This window comes from Zeus faber, assembly GCF_960531495.2.
Source record: "Zeus faber genome assembly, chromosome: 18".
Taxonomy (NCBI): Eukaryota; Metazoa; Chordata; class Actinopteri; order Zeiformes; family Zeidae; genus Zeus; species Zeus faber.
In genome coordinates, this window is record NC_137210.1 from 18,090,207 (window position 1) to 18,105,671 (window position 15,465).

General features: G+C 44.5%; 1 protein-coding gene across 1 annotated transcript in view; it reads right to left on the reverse strand.

The window, feature by feature from the left end:
- The window catches only part of tanc1b (tetratricopeptide repeat, ankyrin repeat and coiled-coil containing 1b), a 142,004-nt gene that overhangs the window by 20,974 nt on the left and 105,565 nt on the right, over positions 1-15,465 (reverse strand). The window contains exons 8-13 of the mRNA XM_080019347.1: positions 12,194-12,316; positions 9,718-9,999; positions 9,038-9,195; positions 4,536-4,767; positions 3,053-3,219; positions 481-1,088 (exon numbers count right to left, since the gene is read on the reverse strand). Coding sequence (XP_079875473.1) covers positions 481-1,088; positions 3,053-3,219; positions 4,536-4,767; positions 9,038-9,195; positions 9,718-9,999; positions 12,194-12,316 — 1,570 coding nt within the window. The remainder of the gene's footprint in view (positions 1-480; positions 1,089-3,052; positions 3,220-4,535; positions 4,768-9,037; positions 9,196-9,717; positions 10,000-12,193; positions 12,317-15,465) is intronic.

Genomic DNA, 15,465 nt, shown 5'->3' on the forward strand with positions numbered 1-15,465 from the left:
ATGTACAGGTTTTTGCATATTGTTTTTGCGTATTTTCATACAGAGTGGGGAAGTGAGATCCGATCACAAGCGGTTACTCGAGACGCATGTGAGACGCATTCTAATGCCAGGTGTGAACAGACGTACGATCACAAGCGGACGAGCTGTCCGCTTGTGATCGGATCACCCAAGACGCATGTTAATGCCAGGTGTAAACCGGGCCTCTGATGAACACCAGATCGGACTTTGAGGATTAATGGTCCTTCGCTTCTACTTCTGGAAAATTGCTTCACTTGGATCCCCCGGTTCACCTTATCCATTTGGTTTAAAGCCAAAATACGGGCTTTACAGGCTGACTGGCGCATGCAGCCTTTAGTGTTATTGCCTATCTGTCCTGATGTCTGCTGTAATACTGCAATTTCCCTCCAGGGGTGAATAAAGTACCTATCCATCCATCCATCTATCTGAACTGTAGTTTATATGAACGGTTAGTAGTCTGACCTGGGGTCACAGAGGAAGTCTGTGCTCTCTCCATCGGCTCTCCAGACCAACCACTCCCTGAAGGACGGGTGGCAGAACATGCGCGTCTTGTCTCGCCGCCTGATGAGGAAGCAGGAGAGCAGCTCCATGCGCTGCTGGAAGTCCTCCCATGGCAGCTCTCCGCGGACGCTCCCGGCATTGACGGCCTGGAAGAGCTGCTCGTCCGTCATGGGGTGTAAGGAGGCCAGAGCCACATTGAGGACGGGCAGCGAGCGCTCGAATGCCGAGTTGGTCATGAACTTCATGTTGCACTGCAGCTGGTACAGCTCGGCCAGCGAGACGGGCACCACCTTGTATCCGGCACTCTTGATGACCAGATGGCCTTGCTCGAAGAGGTCCAGGGTGAGTTTGAGGTACAGGTAGGAGCCCTGGCTGCGGGAGATCAGGTGGCTGCTCAGTTTGCCCACGACGACAGGGTCGGCCTTGCCATTTAAGCTGATGTTGTTCATGATGTCCCTGTTGCCGTTGATGCGGTACTGGATGTACGCGTTGAGATCATTATTGATCTCCTTGTTGTCATTGAAATCATCCAGGGAGATTTTGGAGAAGGGCAGAAGGCTGGTTATATCCTATGAAAAGAAAAGTAACAATATTAAAATATTGAAAATTTAAAGGAAATCTTTAATTTAAGTTTTTGTGATTGGCATCAGAATCTTCCAGTACTGGGGTGCAGTAGGGCAATCGCGATGACGTCCACTGGTGACGCAGTTGCCCCTTGCCAAATAACCAGAGTTATTGACATCACTCTGTCAAAATATAAGGCGTAGGTTAGCAAAAAATACCAGAGTTTTCCTTTAAACAGCCCACGTTGCCTGATCAATTTTCTCGGCACAATCCATTTAAAAAGCAGCAGCGCTCTGCTATTCACGGGTGCATTTTCTTCTGCATATTATCTGAGGAAGGTCAGTGAGCAGTGGGGGGGCCAAGGTATGCTGAGTGATGAAGCTATCGGGCCGCAGCAGACACTTGCTACTGTGTCGGGGGGCAGCAGGACTGGGAAACAAAGACCCAAGGCAACTGAGACACTGCTGTAGTGCGAAGGCTGGGGCCAGAGCCTAAGCTCGCTCTTCAATCTCCCTCCTAGGGTTTGGAAAAATCAATACACCCTAATCCACCAATCCCCTGCCTGTCTGAGGGCTGGAGAAACATTGCCTTGGTGAGATAACACCTTCTCATGGTCATCATGGTGGGGAACAGCAGGTGGAGGGAAACACAATAACGTGCACATGGATAGACGCACAAACAAAGCCACTGGCACATCCACAAGATGGCCAAGGTGCTGGCAACACCTCACAGTACCGCAAGGTATTAGTCTAGTTGCTGGCAAGCAAAAGTCATTATGATGGGCCCTTTGTCTGTGCCGAGATCCTATTTAGCTGCTGAAACTGACGCAACACTACAACATCAGCACTCTCTCACTTTGTTCCTCTGCACAACTTTAGTGTTGCAGTTGTGAATTGAAAAGTGCTGTCTTCTAAACTACCCGCAAAATAAAAGTTTTCCCTGTATATACCACCAATATATCCTACGTGCTTTTTATCCATGCCTCAACTCATTGACATTGTAAAATGTAAAACAAACTGTGGCTTGTTTAGAGTTTCTGACAAACATTCTTAAAGCCGTTTCACGGTGTCAATCCGAAATAAAATATTTCTTTCAAGGAGGGTTTTACACAACACATAACGGATAGGGCAAGGCGACAAAACATGCCACGTTACAGATTCATTAAATCACCAGCGTATTTATGGAAATACATTCCAAAAGAACTGAAAGGGAAATATGATTAACCACTGCTGTGTGTTTGGCTTCGCAAACAAAATCAGGCAGAATCTTGCCACAAACAGAATTCCAATCCTCCCTTGCTTTTGCCAGGTAAACAAATAAGCTCCATTGCATCTGCAGCGTACAGTTAATTCCTTTGCATACTGATGGCCATCATCCAAGGCCCAGTTCCTGAGTGTGCATAAGAAACCAGAGTTGTAGCTGTCGCTCAGTCAGCTGCCATGTTATCTGTGGCTGAGGCTCAGCGCTCCTTCCACTGCCAAGACAATCAAGTGTCATGTGGCTCCTCATTGCTGTCAAAGCTTCGGTCCCTCAGTCCCTGGTGAACGGTGGAACTCGACAGCGGCTCATGTCCTCCACCGGTAGACCCGGTGTCACTCTGCGTGACGCAAAGCACCTCACGCCTTCTCCCTTGTCACGCTTCCTACTTTCCCACATCACTGGTGCTTCCACCCCTTGTGGAATGTTCTTGACAGAACTGCCTCTTAACAGGGACCAGAATATGACAAGGAGGAACACCACATGAAACAGCGTCAAATTTTACCCTTGTCAGAATCTGCCGTTCTGACTCCATAGAAACTACAAGTTATTTACTGAGCCCTGTGCATTCAGTATTTGATATCAGTGTTGATATAACTTCAGATTTATTGCTAACATGTCACACAACTGAAATGGTGTCTTTTGTAATTGTTTTGTCTCTCAAAATGTGATTATAATTATGACTTCTTTCTTTTCTTTTTTTTTTTCTTACCAGCAGGTTGACTCGGACGGTTACCACCAGTTTCAGCCAGGAGGGAAACTTGGAAATAATCTTAGTGATGAAAGAAGCGATGGTGTCACCGTAGTCTGGTTTGTGGAACTCTGCCTCGTTCAATCCATCTATCAAGATGATGTGGTCTTCATCAGGGATCTTCCGCTCTGAGACACACACACACACACACACACACACACACACACACACACACACACACACACACACACACACACACACACACACACACACACACACACACACACACACACACACACACGATGATGTGCAATCTGGGAACAGCCCATGACAATTCAAGCTAGAATAAAGGATATATTGTTAGGAGCCACAAAGAATCCCCCTGAGCATGCTGCAGAGCAGCTGAATTAGTTACTGGCTTAGTCTTTGCCAAAGTAGGTCCAATGAATTCACAATTTAACTGGAAGGTATTTAAACTGGTTTGCTACTGCCATATTTCTGCAGGAAACTAATGAATGAGCTTGATTGGTATTAAGTCCTGCGTTCGTGGCCACCTCCTCCCAGTGCTCAGAAGTAAGGCTGTGGGGATGTGCTCCACTTCACTGCAGTAACTAAGCCAGTCTCTGGAACACAGCTTCTTCCAAAGCCCAATTTATACTTGGTCGCTCAGCAGAAATAATGTAATTTCAACAGAAGTGGCTTCATCAAACCATTTTTGCATACCTATAGGGTTTTCTGATGTCGCAGTACATCGACAAGCCATTATGCAGTGCGACTGACTAAGTTGCCTTCAAACTAGAAATCACAGACCACTTACCTAACCACTAGGTAGCGAAAGGTGTGGCACCATCAAAAGTGTCAAGGACAAATTAGATTGAACCACTGAAAGGGATAATTAAATTCACTCCGCAGGCAACAATTTTTACTGCTTTCAGCTGCAATGGATGATAAAATTAGGAGTAATTAATATCTACTGATGAATAAATGTTCAATACAGAAATGTATATTAGTGCTGATGCACAATGTTAATAAGATAGGATAGTGTTCTTGCAAACAGCAAGTAATTTACATGACAATTTACAAATAAAATGAACACATTAAGATAACTAATTCTGGCAATTTGCTGGCCATCTTGGCCAGAATTAGAAATGTCTTGTGGGGACTCGTACATACAGCACTTTTAGAGAAAAATGTTGTGATTACACATCTACCACTGGTGATGAGACTTTGATGCATCCATCCCCTACAGTATTAACAGGGTTGCAAAATTGTCTGAACTTAAAAAGGAATGTTTGGGGGGAAAAAAAAAAACCCTTAGACAATTTAGAGATTGTCCAATTCATTAATATGTTCCCAAATGTTTCACCAGTTAGAGCCAACTCACAGTTGGCTCTAACCTACAGTAGTGTGCTACCACCAAAACCAGGGAGCAGTCAAAGATGAGCACATTGACATCAGTTGCAGGAATCACACAGATGCCTCACATTTGCAAACAGTGCAGTACCTTTACGGAGGTTCGCCAATGGCTCGAGCACTCCCCTCCTGAAGGCAGCCATGGGGTCCTGGACGCAGGAGCGGAGACTGAGCATGCTTTGAAGGTGGGGCTCCTTGAGCAACAGCTCTCGGTAGGCACTGAGCTGGTGTGCTCTGCACAGCAGGGCGGCAATACTATGCACAAATTCTGGCACTAGGCAAGTGTAGGTGTTGTCAGCCTGGCAGTAATGATATGCCACCACCTGGAAAGGGGTAGAGAAAGAGAGGAAGTCAGTGTTTAAATACAATTTTCTTGACTTTAACCTGAAGGGCACAACACTAAACATTATCACCACATGAACAGCTGTAAAGTGCTCACGTTGTCAGTGGCTTTGGTCAAGAGCAACTTGCAAAGCTGGCCGCGATGGTGCGACCTCAAAATATTTGTAAAAGCCAATAGGCTTGTTGTCTAAAGGGTATTTGATGTGATACAGTAGCCTGGTACATAAACTAAGCTGCCTCTGGCCTCATTCTAGCATAGCATTACAACAGAGCGGTACATCTAAGGAGGGAATTTATGCATTATGAAAGGGTAGAGCTAAACCTGCACGGACGTTCCAAATTCACACCAATAAAGCCGCTCTGGTTCCACATCACGGCAGAGACGATGAACAGGCTTGCGCGATGCACTACCTCAAACAACCTTTGGTACCAAAACAGAATCCCAGATGGAGCTCCAAAAGTAGGACCTCCTGCCCCCGAACAGGTTGCGGCAGTGTTTCACGGTCGTCTGATTTAGAGGAAAAAGGGGGAGGACGGGGGTGAGGATGTGGTGGGGGGGGGTTGGGTAGGCCCAAGGGATGGTTTACTCCGTTCCAATTACAGTCCAACCTGGAGGACCTGACACACTTATAGCTCGGAACAGCGGCAGCGTTGGCAGGAAGAGGACCAGGTGACTCCTCTTCATTCTTTGGCACGAGGACTCGGCTGGGACACTGTGGAGCAAGCTCTCTGGACGCAATGACAGCTGACCCCTGTTAGAGTCATAGGACCCTGCAGTTCAATGTTCTTCTTCAAAAGCACCCGTATTGTTTTACAAATGGCACTCGCCGTGTCCATTTCTTGGAAGAAAGGTACTTTTACGTCCCACAACAATGACTTGTGAAAGTGCCCACTCGTGGTGTATAAACCACACTGACTAATAAGTCTAGAGCACTTGGCCCTGCTGTAATGTCATTTCTAGACCATAGATAGCACTGAAGCCATAGTACACTGTGAGTGGGTGGGGAAGAACTTAAAGCGCAGACAATATTAAAGATAGGCTTTGCCACTGCGGTTGAATTTGCTGCGATGAATCACTAACTCTCTCTCCCATTTGTTTCGATTATACAGCTAAAAGCAAAGACTTGTTCTATATCGATGCATGTGCAAACCTGCTGATCAGATAGCTTTTAGAGCAGGGTATTGATCAGAAAATTAATAGAGAATAAGTCAGCTTCACAGCATCATTTAAGAAGAGTTGGTAAAGAAGGAATAGATAGCAAGTTTCTGTTAAAGTAGTGATCGTACAAGGTCAACCGTCAGATTTGGTTTAGATGAGCATGGTCAAAAGTAATTTATCTTCTGTGAAGCCGCTGCGTGGTGCTGATGGCGGATAAAGCAAAGTCAATCGAGAATGTGCAAAAAAGTAAAAAAATTATAATAAATAAATAAATAAAAACGTCGGCGAGCTGGAACATCCCTGAGAATGAACACAAAATAAATTACCTTGACAACATTTCTCATTTGTAAACGGGTGCCGTTCGAGAGAAAGCACAGTGCTAGCGATTGCCCTGTCGACCAATGCCTCGTCGTTGAGCGTCAGACAATTAAACACAACTGCAACTGCGGTAGTGCAATGACTACCGACATTTTAGTGAAACTGCTATTGGGAAACACCTGATTAGTATTCCTTCAAATGCAATGAGCTATGGAACTTGTTAGAATCTATAGTTTTCTGGTCCAGTGTTTTGGTGATGAGGGCAATTTGAAAGAGACCGTTTGAGGGAAGAAAAAAGTACTGCTTTTCATTTGACAGAATCTGCTCCGCATCAGCTATTCACACATCACAGGAACAGAAGTCCTATGAGAGCGCCTGTTGGGAGGTGTTTTACAGAATAATTGGCTTGAGGGATGCTACTTGGGTTTCAGAGATGTTCAGATGTGCTTCAGTAGCATAAAGCGCGCTGTCTGGCACATGAACTGCAGCATTCCAAGAGGCAGAGGAAAGCTGCAGTTGTCCCACACAACATTTCTCTGTTAAGGAGTTATTCGTGGCACACGAGATTGTAAACAAAACTACTCTATGAAGAAGGGCAAGAGGTAAGGTTGGAATTGAAGATCAAGGATTTCAATGACCCTCAGATATAAGAAATATCTGGAAAAGGGCGGGCAACCATAATATAACTCATTACCTACAACTAGAAGTTAATGACCAATCACTAACCCCCGGAAAACAATTAAGCAAAAAAACAAGCAGACCAAATCATAAATACTGTCCTTTAGAAAAAAACAGTCCTGGTCACTGGGCTTATTGGTCACAGCCGTTATTGAAGCACAACTCCTCTGGAATTCACAACATCAAGTCAAGTTGAAATAACCTTGCCTTGACTGGCGCCAAATGGCATATTCAATTGAGGTGCTACAGCAAGTGATGGTGATTCAGAATATCATGGAAGAAATAATTGTGGCAGGAAACTAGCCTGGGAACCAGACCAATCTGCAGTTCATGTTTTAATCGCTCTGTAGCCCCAGATGTGTATAATATAGTACGTGTAATCTTTATCAAAGATTATATGGAGCTTACGCCTAACAAAATGTAAATCTACAAAGGCTACACTTATGTACTGCACAAAAGTCCTGTTGTGAACAAAGTACTAATAGTAAGACTTCTCTGACCATACGGCAACAGTGTTTCCTTGGCAACACGGAGACACTTGGGAGTCTAAAGCCTGGTTTATGCTTACTGCAAGCACGAGGGTTGCGAGGTGGCGAGCGCCGTATATGACATCACCAGGCGCGAGGGGCGCAGGGGGCGTTCCCTGGAAGAAATGGATTGTAAGCAATGGGAGATCAGCGTTTTGCTGTTTTATTTCCGATGTGTTGGCCAAAATTGAGTCCACCAATGACTTTTTGACGCAGAGACAGAATAGTATACGCAAACCGCCCAGGGTGAACTGAACAGAGTCGTCGTACAGTTCAGTTTACAAATAAAAGGAAACGTTTCTAATTGGTAGTCATGTGCGGTTTCTTTTTAGAGAATCTTGCAATGAGCAACAATAATTACACATTGTGACTCAGTGCCATAGTTCAGTGAGTAATCCTCCGTAATAAAATGCTCGGCGGGACACCGGTTCGAACCCCGTCTCCTGTGTCTGCATAGGACAGGCGGACAGACCAGCTCCTTTTCGTCGCTTTGGTTGGTCTAACCACCATCAGCAATTCCTCCTTGACATAAACAAGCTCAGATCCCGTGCGTGCAGCCATGTTTGCTGTTTAGCATTTTTTTTCGTTTACTACTCCCTGCTTCACACGGTACTCTCTCTCTACTGCCACCCGTGGTTTCTGAGAAATACTGGAACGGACAATGCACATCTATAGATGACCTCTCTCTCAAGCATAAGCAGCCCTTTAACCCCACACAATACGGTCGCCTTTCCCATGAGAGAGCATCACATGGACACCACCACTTCAGCCAAGCAAGCATATGGTATGAAAGGACTTGTGAACAAAGAGTGATACTTGAGTTGATTGTTATCAAACAAGCAGATCTCTCTGCAGGTTCCCCACGTCTCAGGCGGCTCAAGTCAAAGCGTAGCAAATACAAACAAACAGATCAAGCGAGTTCACCAGGTGTCACGTCTCGGCGATGCATCTAATACATACTAAAAGAAAAATTGCACAAGGTGCTGATCGACTTTCGTCGTGAGGGAGGCTGTCACTTGCAAAACTGGAGCAGGTGGGGCGGGGCTGACTTAAGGGAGTTGAAGGATGAAAGACATGGACCGTGGCAGAAGAAAAGCATCAGTCTCTGCAGGGAGCAATGCTAAGAAAGTGGACCCAGTACACAATTTCATAATACACACTATAATTAATAATGCAGACTCACGCAGACTGAAGTCAACAAGATACCTTACTAGTTTACTGGAGGATAAGGATTACTTAAGGATTCCACAGAGGATAACCTTTGTCATTCTGTGAGCGGCTTAAAGTACCAACAAACATAACTAGGCAGAAGCACCGTGCATTTAAGATAGGGAATATTATCTAGAAATGTATTGGCTAATTCAGCATAAGCTTTCAACAGAAATTGCTAAAGACGATTTGAAGAATATGGAGGTGGTTTTGTATTTTCTTTTCCTTTGTTTTACAAGTGTAGCTACACACTCAACGATGAATGAATTGCTCGTTGAATTGGTCAGGGTCCTAAGCTGGTCACAGGTTGAAAATCTGGCCCCGAAGCAAAATGCGTTCAAATCAAATATAAGGTCCCACCTTGGCGGCCAGGCGTTTGACGGCCTCCTCCCGGTGTCTCTGGATCTCTGGGGTGCCGGGGCAGCTGGTGGTCCTTAAGGTGTTGGTGGCACTGGGGGGTGGAGTGGGCTGCGGGGGCTGGCTGAGCGGGAGCTCAGCTGTCGGCTCCGCGCCGCCGCCTGGGTGATAAGGAAACACATGGACTGTTAGAGAAGATCAGCTGAGAGTGTCAATGGAAATGGGTTTCTCATAGAACTAAAATTAGTATGCAAACTAAGCAATTATAAATTTTAATTACGAGTTTTTAATTATTGTATTTATTTATTATTCTATGTATCTGTAAATGCATTTATTATTTAGCATTAATTAATTAATGATATATAGAAGCCGTCCGTGTAAAATACATATTTCTTTAATATACAACTACTTACTACTGTATTTAATAATCAAACACACAGCGAGCGTCACAGATTTAAAAGAAAATTGAAAATGAAAATGATACTAAAGTATTCAACTTAAATGCAGCTGGTCAAAACATTCATGAAATCCATTAGAATTGTGAGAAAAAAAAATACAATTTAAAACCAGTTGAATATGGAAATATTTATAAAAATAACATCAAAGACAGGTAAAGTACACAGAGAATAATAATTTAACATATATTTTAGTTACATGAAATTAAAACAAAAAAAAATCATTACTTTTGGGGGTGCCACTGGGACTGTTGGAGGCGATCTGACGCATGCGTCCCCCGTGACAGCTGAGCGCCACCAACCGGGAGATGATGGCAGTTTTGCCGTAGCCCACGCTGCCCACCACGACGGCACCGCGGTTCTCAGGGGACTCGTCTGCCTTCAGGAGCTCCTCCAGCTGCTGAAAGAGCCAATCTCGGCCCACAAACACAGAGTCCGTGGTGATGCTGGGCACCTCGAACAACAGCGGCTTGAGCATGATGTCCACCGGCTTGTAGGGAACAAAACGAGCTGGGGGGGGGGGGCAAACGGAAATAAATGTTAACCATTACTGACTAAATACTATGCATTTTTGTGTAATTAGTTAAAACATTTTATTCGCTATGTCTGTTGTACTAACAATACTTCGAACAGACAACTCTTCGATTTAATTTTAAATTATATTTATTTAGCATTATTTGAGTTTTGCCGTCGGGGCTCTACTGCTCATCACGCCCAGCAAAGTGCACAAAAAACACAGCCATGTTTAATGAGCTAGAGCTAGCTCAAATCCCCCTCTGGATAGAAGAGTAGAGCCCAACAGGTGGATGCAAGGGAGGTGGAGGGAGCGCAGCAACACAGCAAGCAAAGCAGGAAGCAAGGCAGGTAGGGCAAGAGGGATTGGCTGCTTAAAAAGGCTGGCCCGTAAGGGTGTGGTAGCATGTGGCGCGGTCTAGTTGTCTTGACAGAATTAGCTCCGCAAGCTATGCCTTTATTTGTGGAATCATGGAATATTTTATATATTTATTTTTCACATAAGCAGTAACAATTATATTCCAGATCCTCACAGGAGGAGAAGTTTTTTCCCCCCAGCGTTTACAACTTCGGTTGACCAATTCTCCTGTGATTGATGGGGTTTCATCATAAAATGACAATGAATATACAAGATTGAACTGCCCTCTGGGTGGAAATAGGGAAGCAGAGCTTCAACTACAGGCGACCACAAGCCAAAGCAGGCTGGGAGTTCCGTTTTTTTCCCCCACCCCTCTGATTTGTATTCCCTGTGCCTTACTGCCCCATCGTCTCAAAATTGCCAAAAAGTACTAAAATACTTAAAAGAACTTATTTTATGCTCATAATGCTTTTCGAGGGATTAATTATGGGGGAGAGACAAGGAAAGAACGTCTCAGAGGACGAACCAGGCCCAGTATTATTTTAAAATGGCCATTTCCATCAACAGATTTACCAGAACAAAGTGAGACAACGACCAAAATACACCCAAGTAATATACATTGACATTCTATATATGGTGACAAACTTAATGGCAAGCAGAACATGGTTAGATAACCACAGGAGAGGAGCACAGGCACAACACAAACACATTTCATGGCTGTTTCTTAACAAGTGTCAGCTAAATGAAGTATGAAATAGGGGATTTCTTCAAAATACCGCCATAACTTTTAAACAGGCTAGCCCAGAGGGGCCTCTCACACACACGAGAGATGACAATGGTGATACGCAGGTTTTTTGGAAAGGGACGGAATGGGACAGTTCCTAACTCAGTTGTGTTAAAAAAAAAATAAAAAATAAAATAAACTTTCATACATGGAAACAAATGAAGAAAAATAGATCTAAAATAAAAACACAAGCACGGGAGAGCGCATGCACTATGCACCGCTGTCTGAAGCGGAACTTAAAAAAAACTACACTCAAATTCTCTGAGTAAGAAGGTAAGAAACAAAGGAAATAAATCAAAATCTTTTTCGATGACATTATATTATATATTGCTATATTACAATCACAGGATTTGAATCCTGTGAGATCCGATCACAAGTGGTTACTCGACAGCTCTGAGTGGAGAGGGCGAGAGCCCCCTCTCTCCCTCATCCCATCTCCAGTTTCAGAACATGGTAAACTGCACTTACTCTGTTTCAATGCTCGTATTTTTCCTGTCGGATAGAAAACAAAAAAACAACAACAAAAAAAAAAAAAAAATCGGGTGTCATCAATGTCAATCGCAATCGATGGAGTTAATCGCTGATTGACGATTTAGTCGTCAATCTGCCAAAGCCTAGCGTTGGATACAGCACGTAAACTGTGCCTTGCTTGACAAAAATGCTTCATGATGCCAACCGCTTCATGTTGATAACTGCTTTGGAATGGAAGAAGGGTTACACAGTTTGATTTCAAACTGAATTATTCATGCCCTAATCAAATAGTAGGTGTGTGGGATTTATGTGAGTGCGCAACAAGGTTTCAGAACATATAAAGATAGAATTCTATGACAGCTTCAAATCAGAACTGAAGACCAGGACAAGTTTTTTTTTTTTTTTTTTAACATCTAGGTCCGTTCATAGCACAGGGTGACTGCTGTACTACGTGCTTTCAATGGGAATTAGACTATATATGTGAATATATCAGAATGAGTGTCAGACTAATGTGTAGCACAGTAGATACTCCTACTAGTCTGTGCGTTTCTGTGCTCCTGTGGGGTAAGTGTGCTTACCTTTTGAGTCCTGGGGCGGCCTTCCTCCTGTGTTATGCCAGGGCAGGCGAATCGAAGTCCGCAGAGGTGTGTTGCGCTGTTCATCAAGAAAGCTCAAGTCTTCCAGCTTTGTAGAACTGGTGGCTTTGGAGTCAAAGAAATCGAGAAGGGGGGGCGGGCATAGCAGTCATTATCTTCTCCACATTAAAAAGGATATATATATAGTACTTTATATAAAATATATGTAAAATAATATATGGGTATATTTCTCAGTCCAGGCGATTTTCCATTCACTGTGTAATTGCCCCATATCCAGTCCATTCTACTTGAAAAGAGCATCCTTCTCCTTGAAGCTCCCTCACATGCTTGCTGGATAGTCAGGATGAAATTACCCAATTTAAAAAGTATGTTCTTAGTATCTTGCTGTAGACTCAGAAGTATCAAACAAACATGGTAAAATACACCAGAACACAGAAAACCCCATGCTACCCCCGTGGGGTTGGGATGTCGTTGAAAGACTTGGACGCATTGTAACTCTTTTTATTCCAATAACTGTAAGGATAGAACAGAACCTATGCGATGTTTGTCTGGTCTGGGCAGAGTGGAGTGATGGATAGTAGGCCATTGTGCCTTTGAGGCTTTCAGGTAGTGTAGCTGGGTACATGTATGGAAACATGGCTGTGTCATCCTCGGGCCAAGGGCATTCACAGCCGTTTCTTCTGATTCAGGCTGACAGCGACGCAAGGATAAAGGCAGTTACTACAACCACTTGTCATCAGAGCACATAACTAAATGTACCAGGCTACAGTAGAATTCCAGTTTTACCAAGTGCTGCTGCATAACATTCAAAACTCCCCATACAACATATTAGATAATGAGATGGAAGGAAAACAAGACAGAAAAAAGACCACAGTTCATGTAAGGGCACCCTCAAATGAATCAGCCATGTAGAGGATGTGTGATGGATAAAAAATATCTGTCTTTTCTTAAATGGTCTCCATGTATTTGGGGGGAGGGAAATCTCAACCTTGCTCGTTGCTCAATTAACTTGCACCAACAAACATTTTGGCAGGAAACTCACCATAGAGAGAGACATTTTATGAAACATTAATTACGATGCAATTCAGCTCGAGACATATTCTGCAGACACACAGTACAAGAGATGTGTATTAGTGCAACAAGGTCTCTCATCTGATTGCTGTTCCCTGTGCAACACAATACTATCACCATGGAGACCCATAGCCTCGTGGTCCTGCTCAAGAGGAGAATCAAAACCACTCCTTTCTACGTTTGACAGCCTCAGCTGGGAGGGACTGCTTCATTCTCCTCTTTCCCCCTGCATTCTCCATCCCTCACACATAAACTTGCTTGCCTCCGCTCTAGAATTCACCACTAATTGGGACCCTCTACTGACAACGGAGCAACTGTCATCAAAGCAACTTAGAAAGGGAAAAAGTAGGCCCTTCTGGACACTACCACTGCCTCAAGAGGTGTTTAAAACAAAACATACACTGATCCAGAAGTGAATAACATCGATCGTCTCATTCCAGTGGCACCTGTCAAGGGCTGGGATGTATTAGGCCGCAAGAGAACAGTCAGTTCTTGATGTTGATGTGTTGGAAGTAGGAAAAATGGGAAAGCGTGAGGATCTGAGCCACTTTGACTTGAACTTGACTTTGACAAGGGCCAAATTGTGATGGCTAGACGACTGGGTCAGAGCATCTCCAAAACGGCAGGTCTCGTGGGGATTTCCTGGTGTGCAGTGGTTAGTACCTACTAAAAGTGGTCCAAGGAAGGACAACCAGTGAACCGGTGACAGGGTAAAGGGCGCCTAAGGGCTCATTGACGCGCATAGGGCACAAAGTGTGACGCGTCTGGGCCGATCCCACAGAAGAGCTACTATAGCACAAATTGCAGAAAAAGTTCATGCTTATTATGATAGAAAGGTGTCAGAAGACACAGTGGATCGTAGCGTGCTGCTTATGGGCGTAGCTGCTCACGTTTTCTTCATGTGGATGGCTGGGGTTAGAGTCCGATCTAACCGTGCATCTGTGGGGTGCGCTGGAATAACAAGTCTTAACGTTGGGGGCCCCGCCTCGCAACTTCCAGGACTTAAAGGATCTGCTGCTAACGTCTTGGTGCCAGATACAACAGGACACCTTCAGAGGTCTTGTGGAGTCCGTGCCTGGATGGGTCAGAGTTGTTTTGGCGGCATGAGGGGGAGCTACACAATATAAGGGGGTTATTAGGGGAGGTTTTATTGTTCTGGCTGATCGGTGTATAAGAGGTAGAAGCACATCTCATGCTCAAAAGAACACGCAAAAAAAAACAAAAAAACAAAAACAAACAAAAAAAAAAACACTTTGCACAAAACATTCCATGCAAAAAAACATAAACAAGGTCAAAAGTGAGAGTGCAGAACGGCATGCAAACCATCCTGGAATACATCCAAGTAATCCTTAAACCGCACCGTCGCCAAGCAGCTACTTACTGTACATCTAGCAGAGCAGGTGCTAAGAAAAGCCATCCGCTGGTCTCCCAGCACAGAGCGAGTTAGGCAGGCAGAGAGAGGGGAGTGGGCAGGGCGGAGGCCATCGGCTAAAGCTCTGGAGAATTCCCCCTCTAAACAGGCTCGACAGTGGGCACCCCAGCGATTCTTCTGCCCCAGTGCTCCTATCCAGGCACACTGGCAGCATTCAACTGGTGAGTGGCAGGCTTGGCAGTCCTCTCAGAGCATCCACGACATTAAGTGTTCTCTAAATGAAAGCAGCTCTTTACAGGACACACAGACACACCTCTACGCCAATGTCTTTTCTCACACACACACACACACACACACACACACACACACACACACACACACACACACACACACACACACACACACACACACACACACACACACACTTTGGCAAGCAAGTAATACCGGAGGAAAAAAAGATGGTGATGAAGAAAATGTATAAAAAAAATGAAAAGCAGGGAGATCTGGTCTTCAAGGTGGGTGATAAGAGCTTGCACTGGGTGGACAAAAAAATGCAGTAATCAATGGTCCTGAGAGAGAGAGGAGACGGTGAGAGAGAGATGCAAGGCAAATGAAAGGGCGTTGTGAAAATTTGAAAGAATGAATGTAAAAGAGAAAGAGATCGCTGAGAGGGGACATGAAAGAAGCAGGCAACTGATAATGACGGAGACGGAGCGAAACGGAGGGAATTGAGCTGAAGGTATATGCAGCAACTTAACTCCATCACATCACTCCAGCCAGAGGTCAGCGGAGGAAAGAAGGACCACTGCCT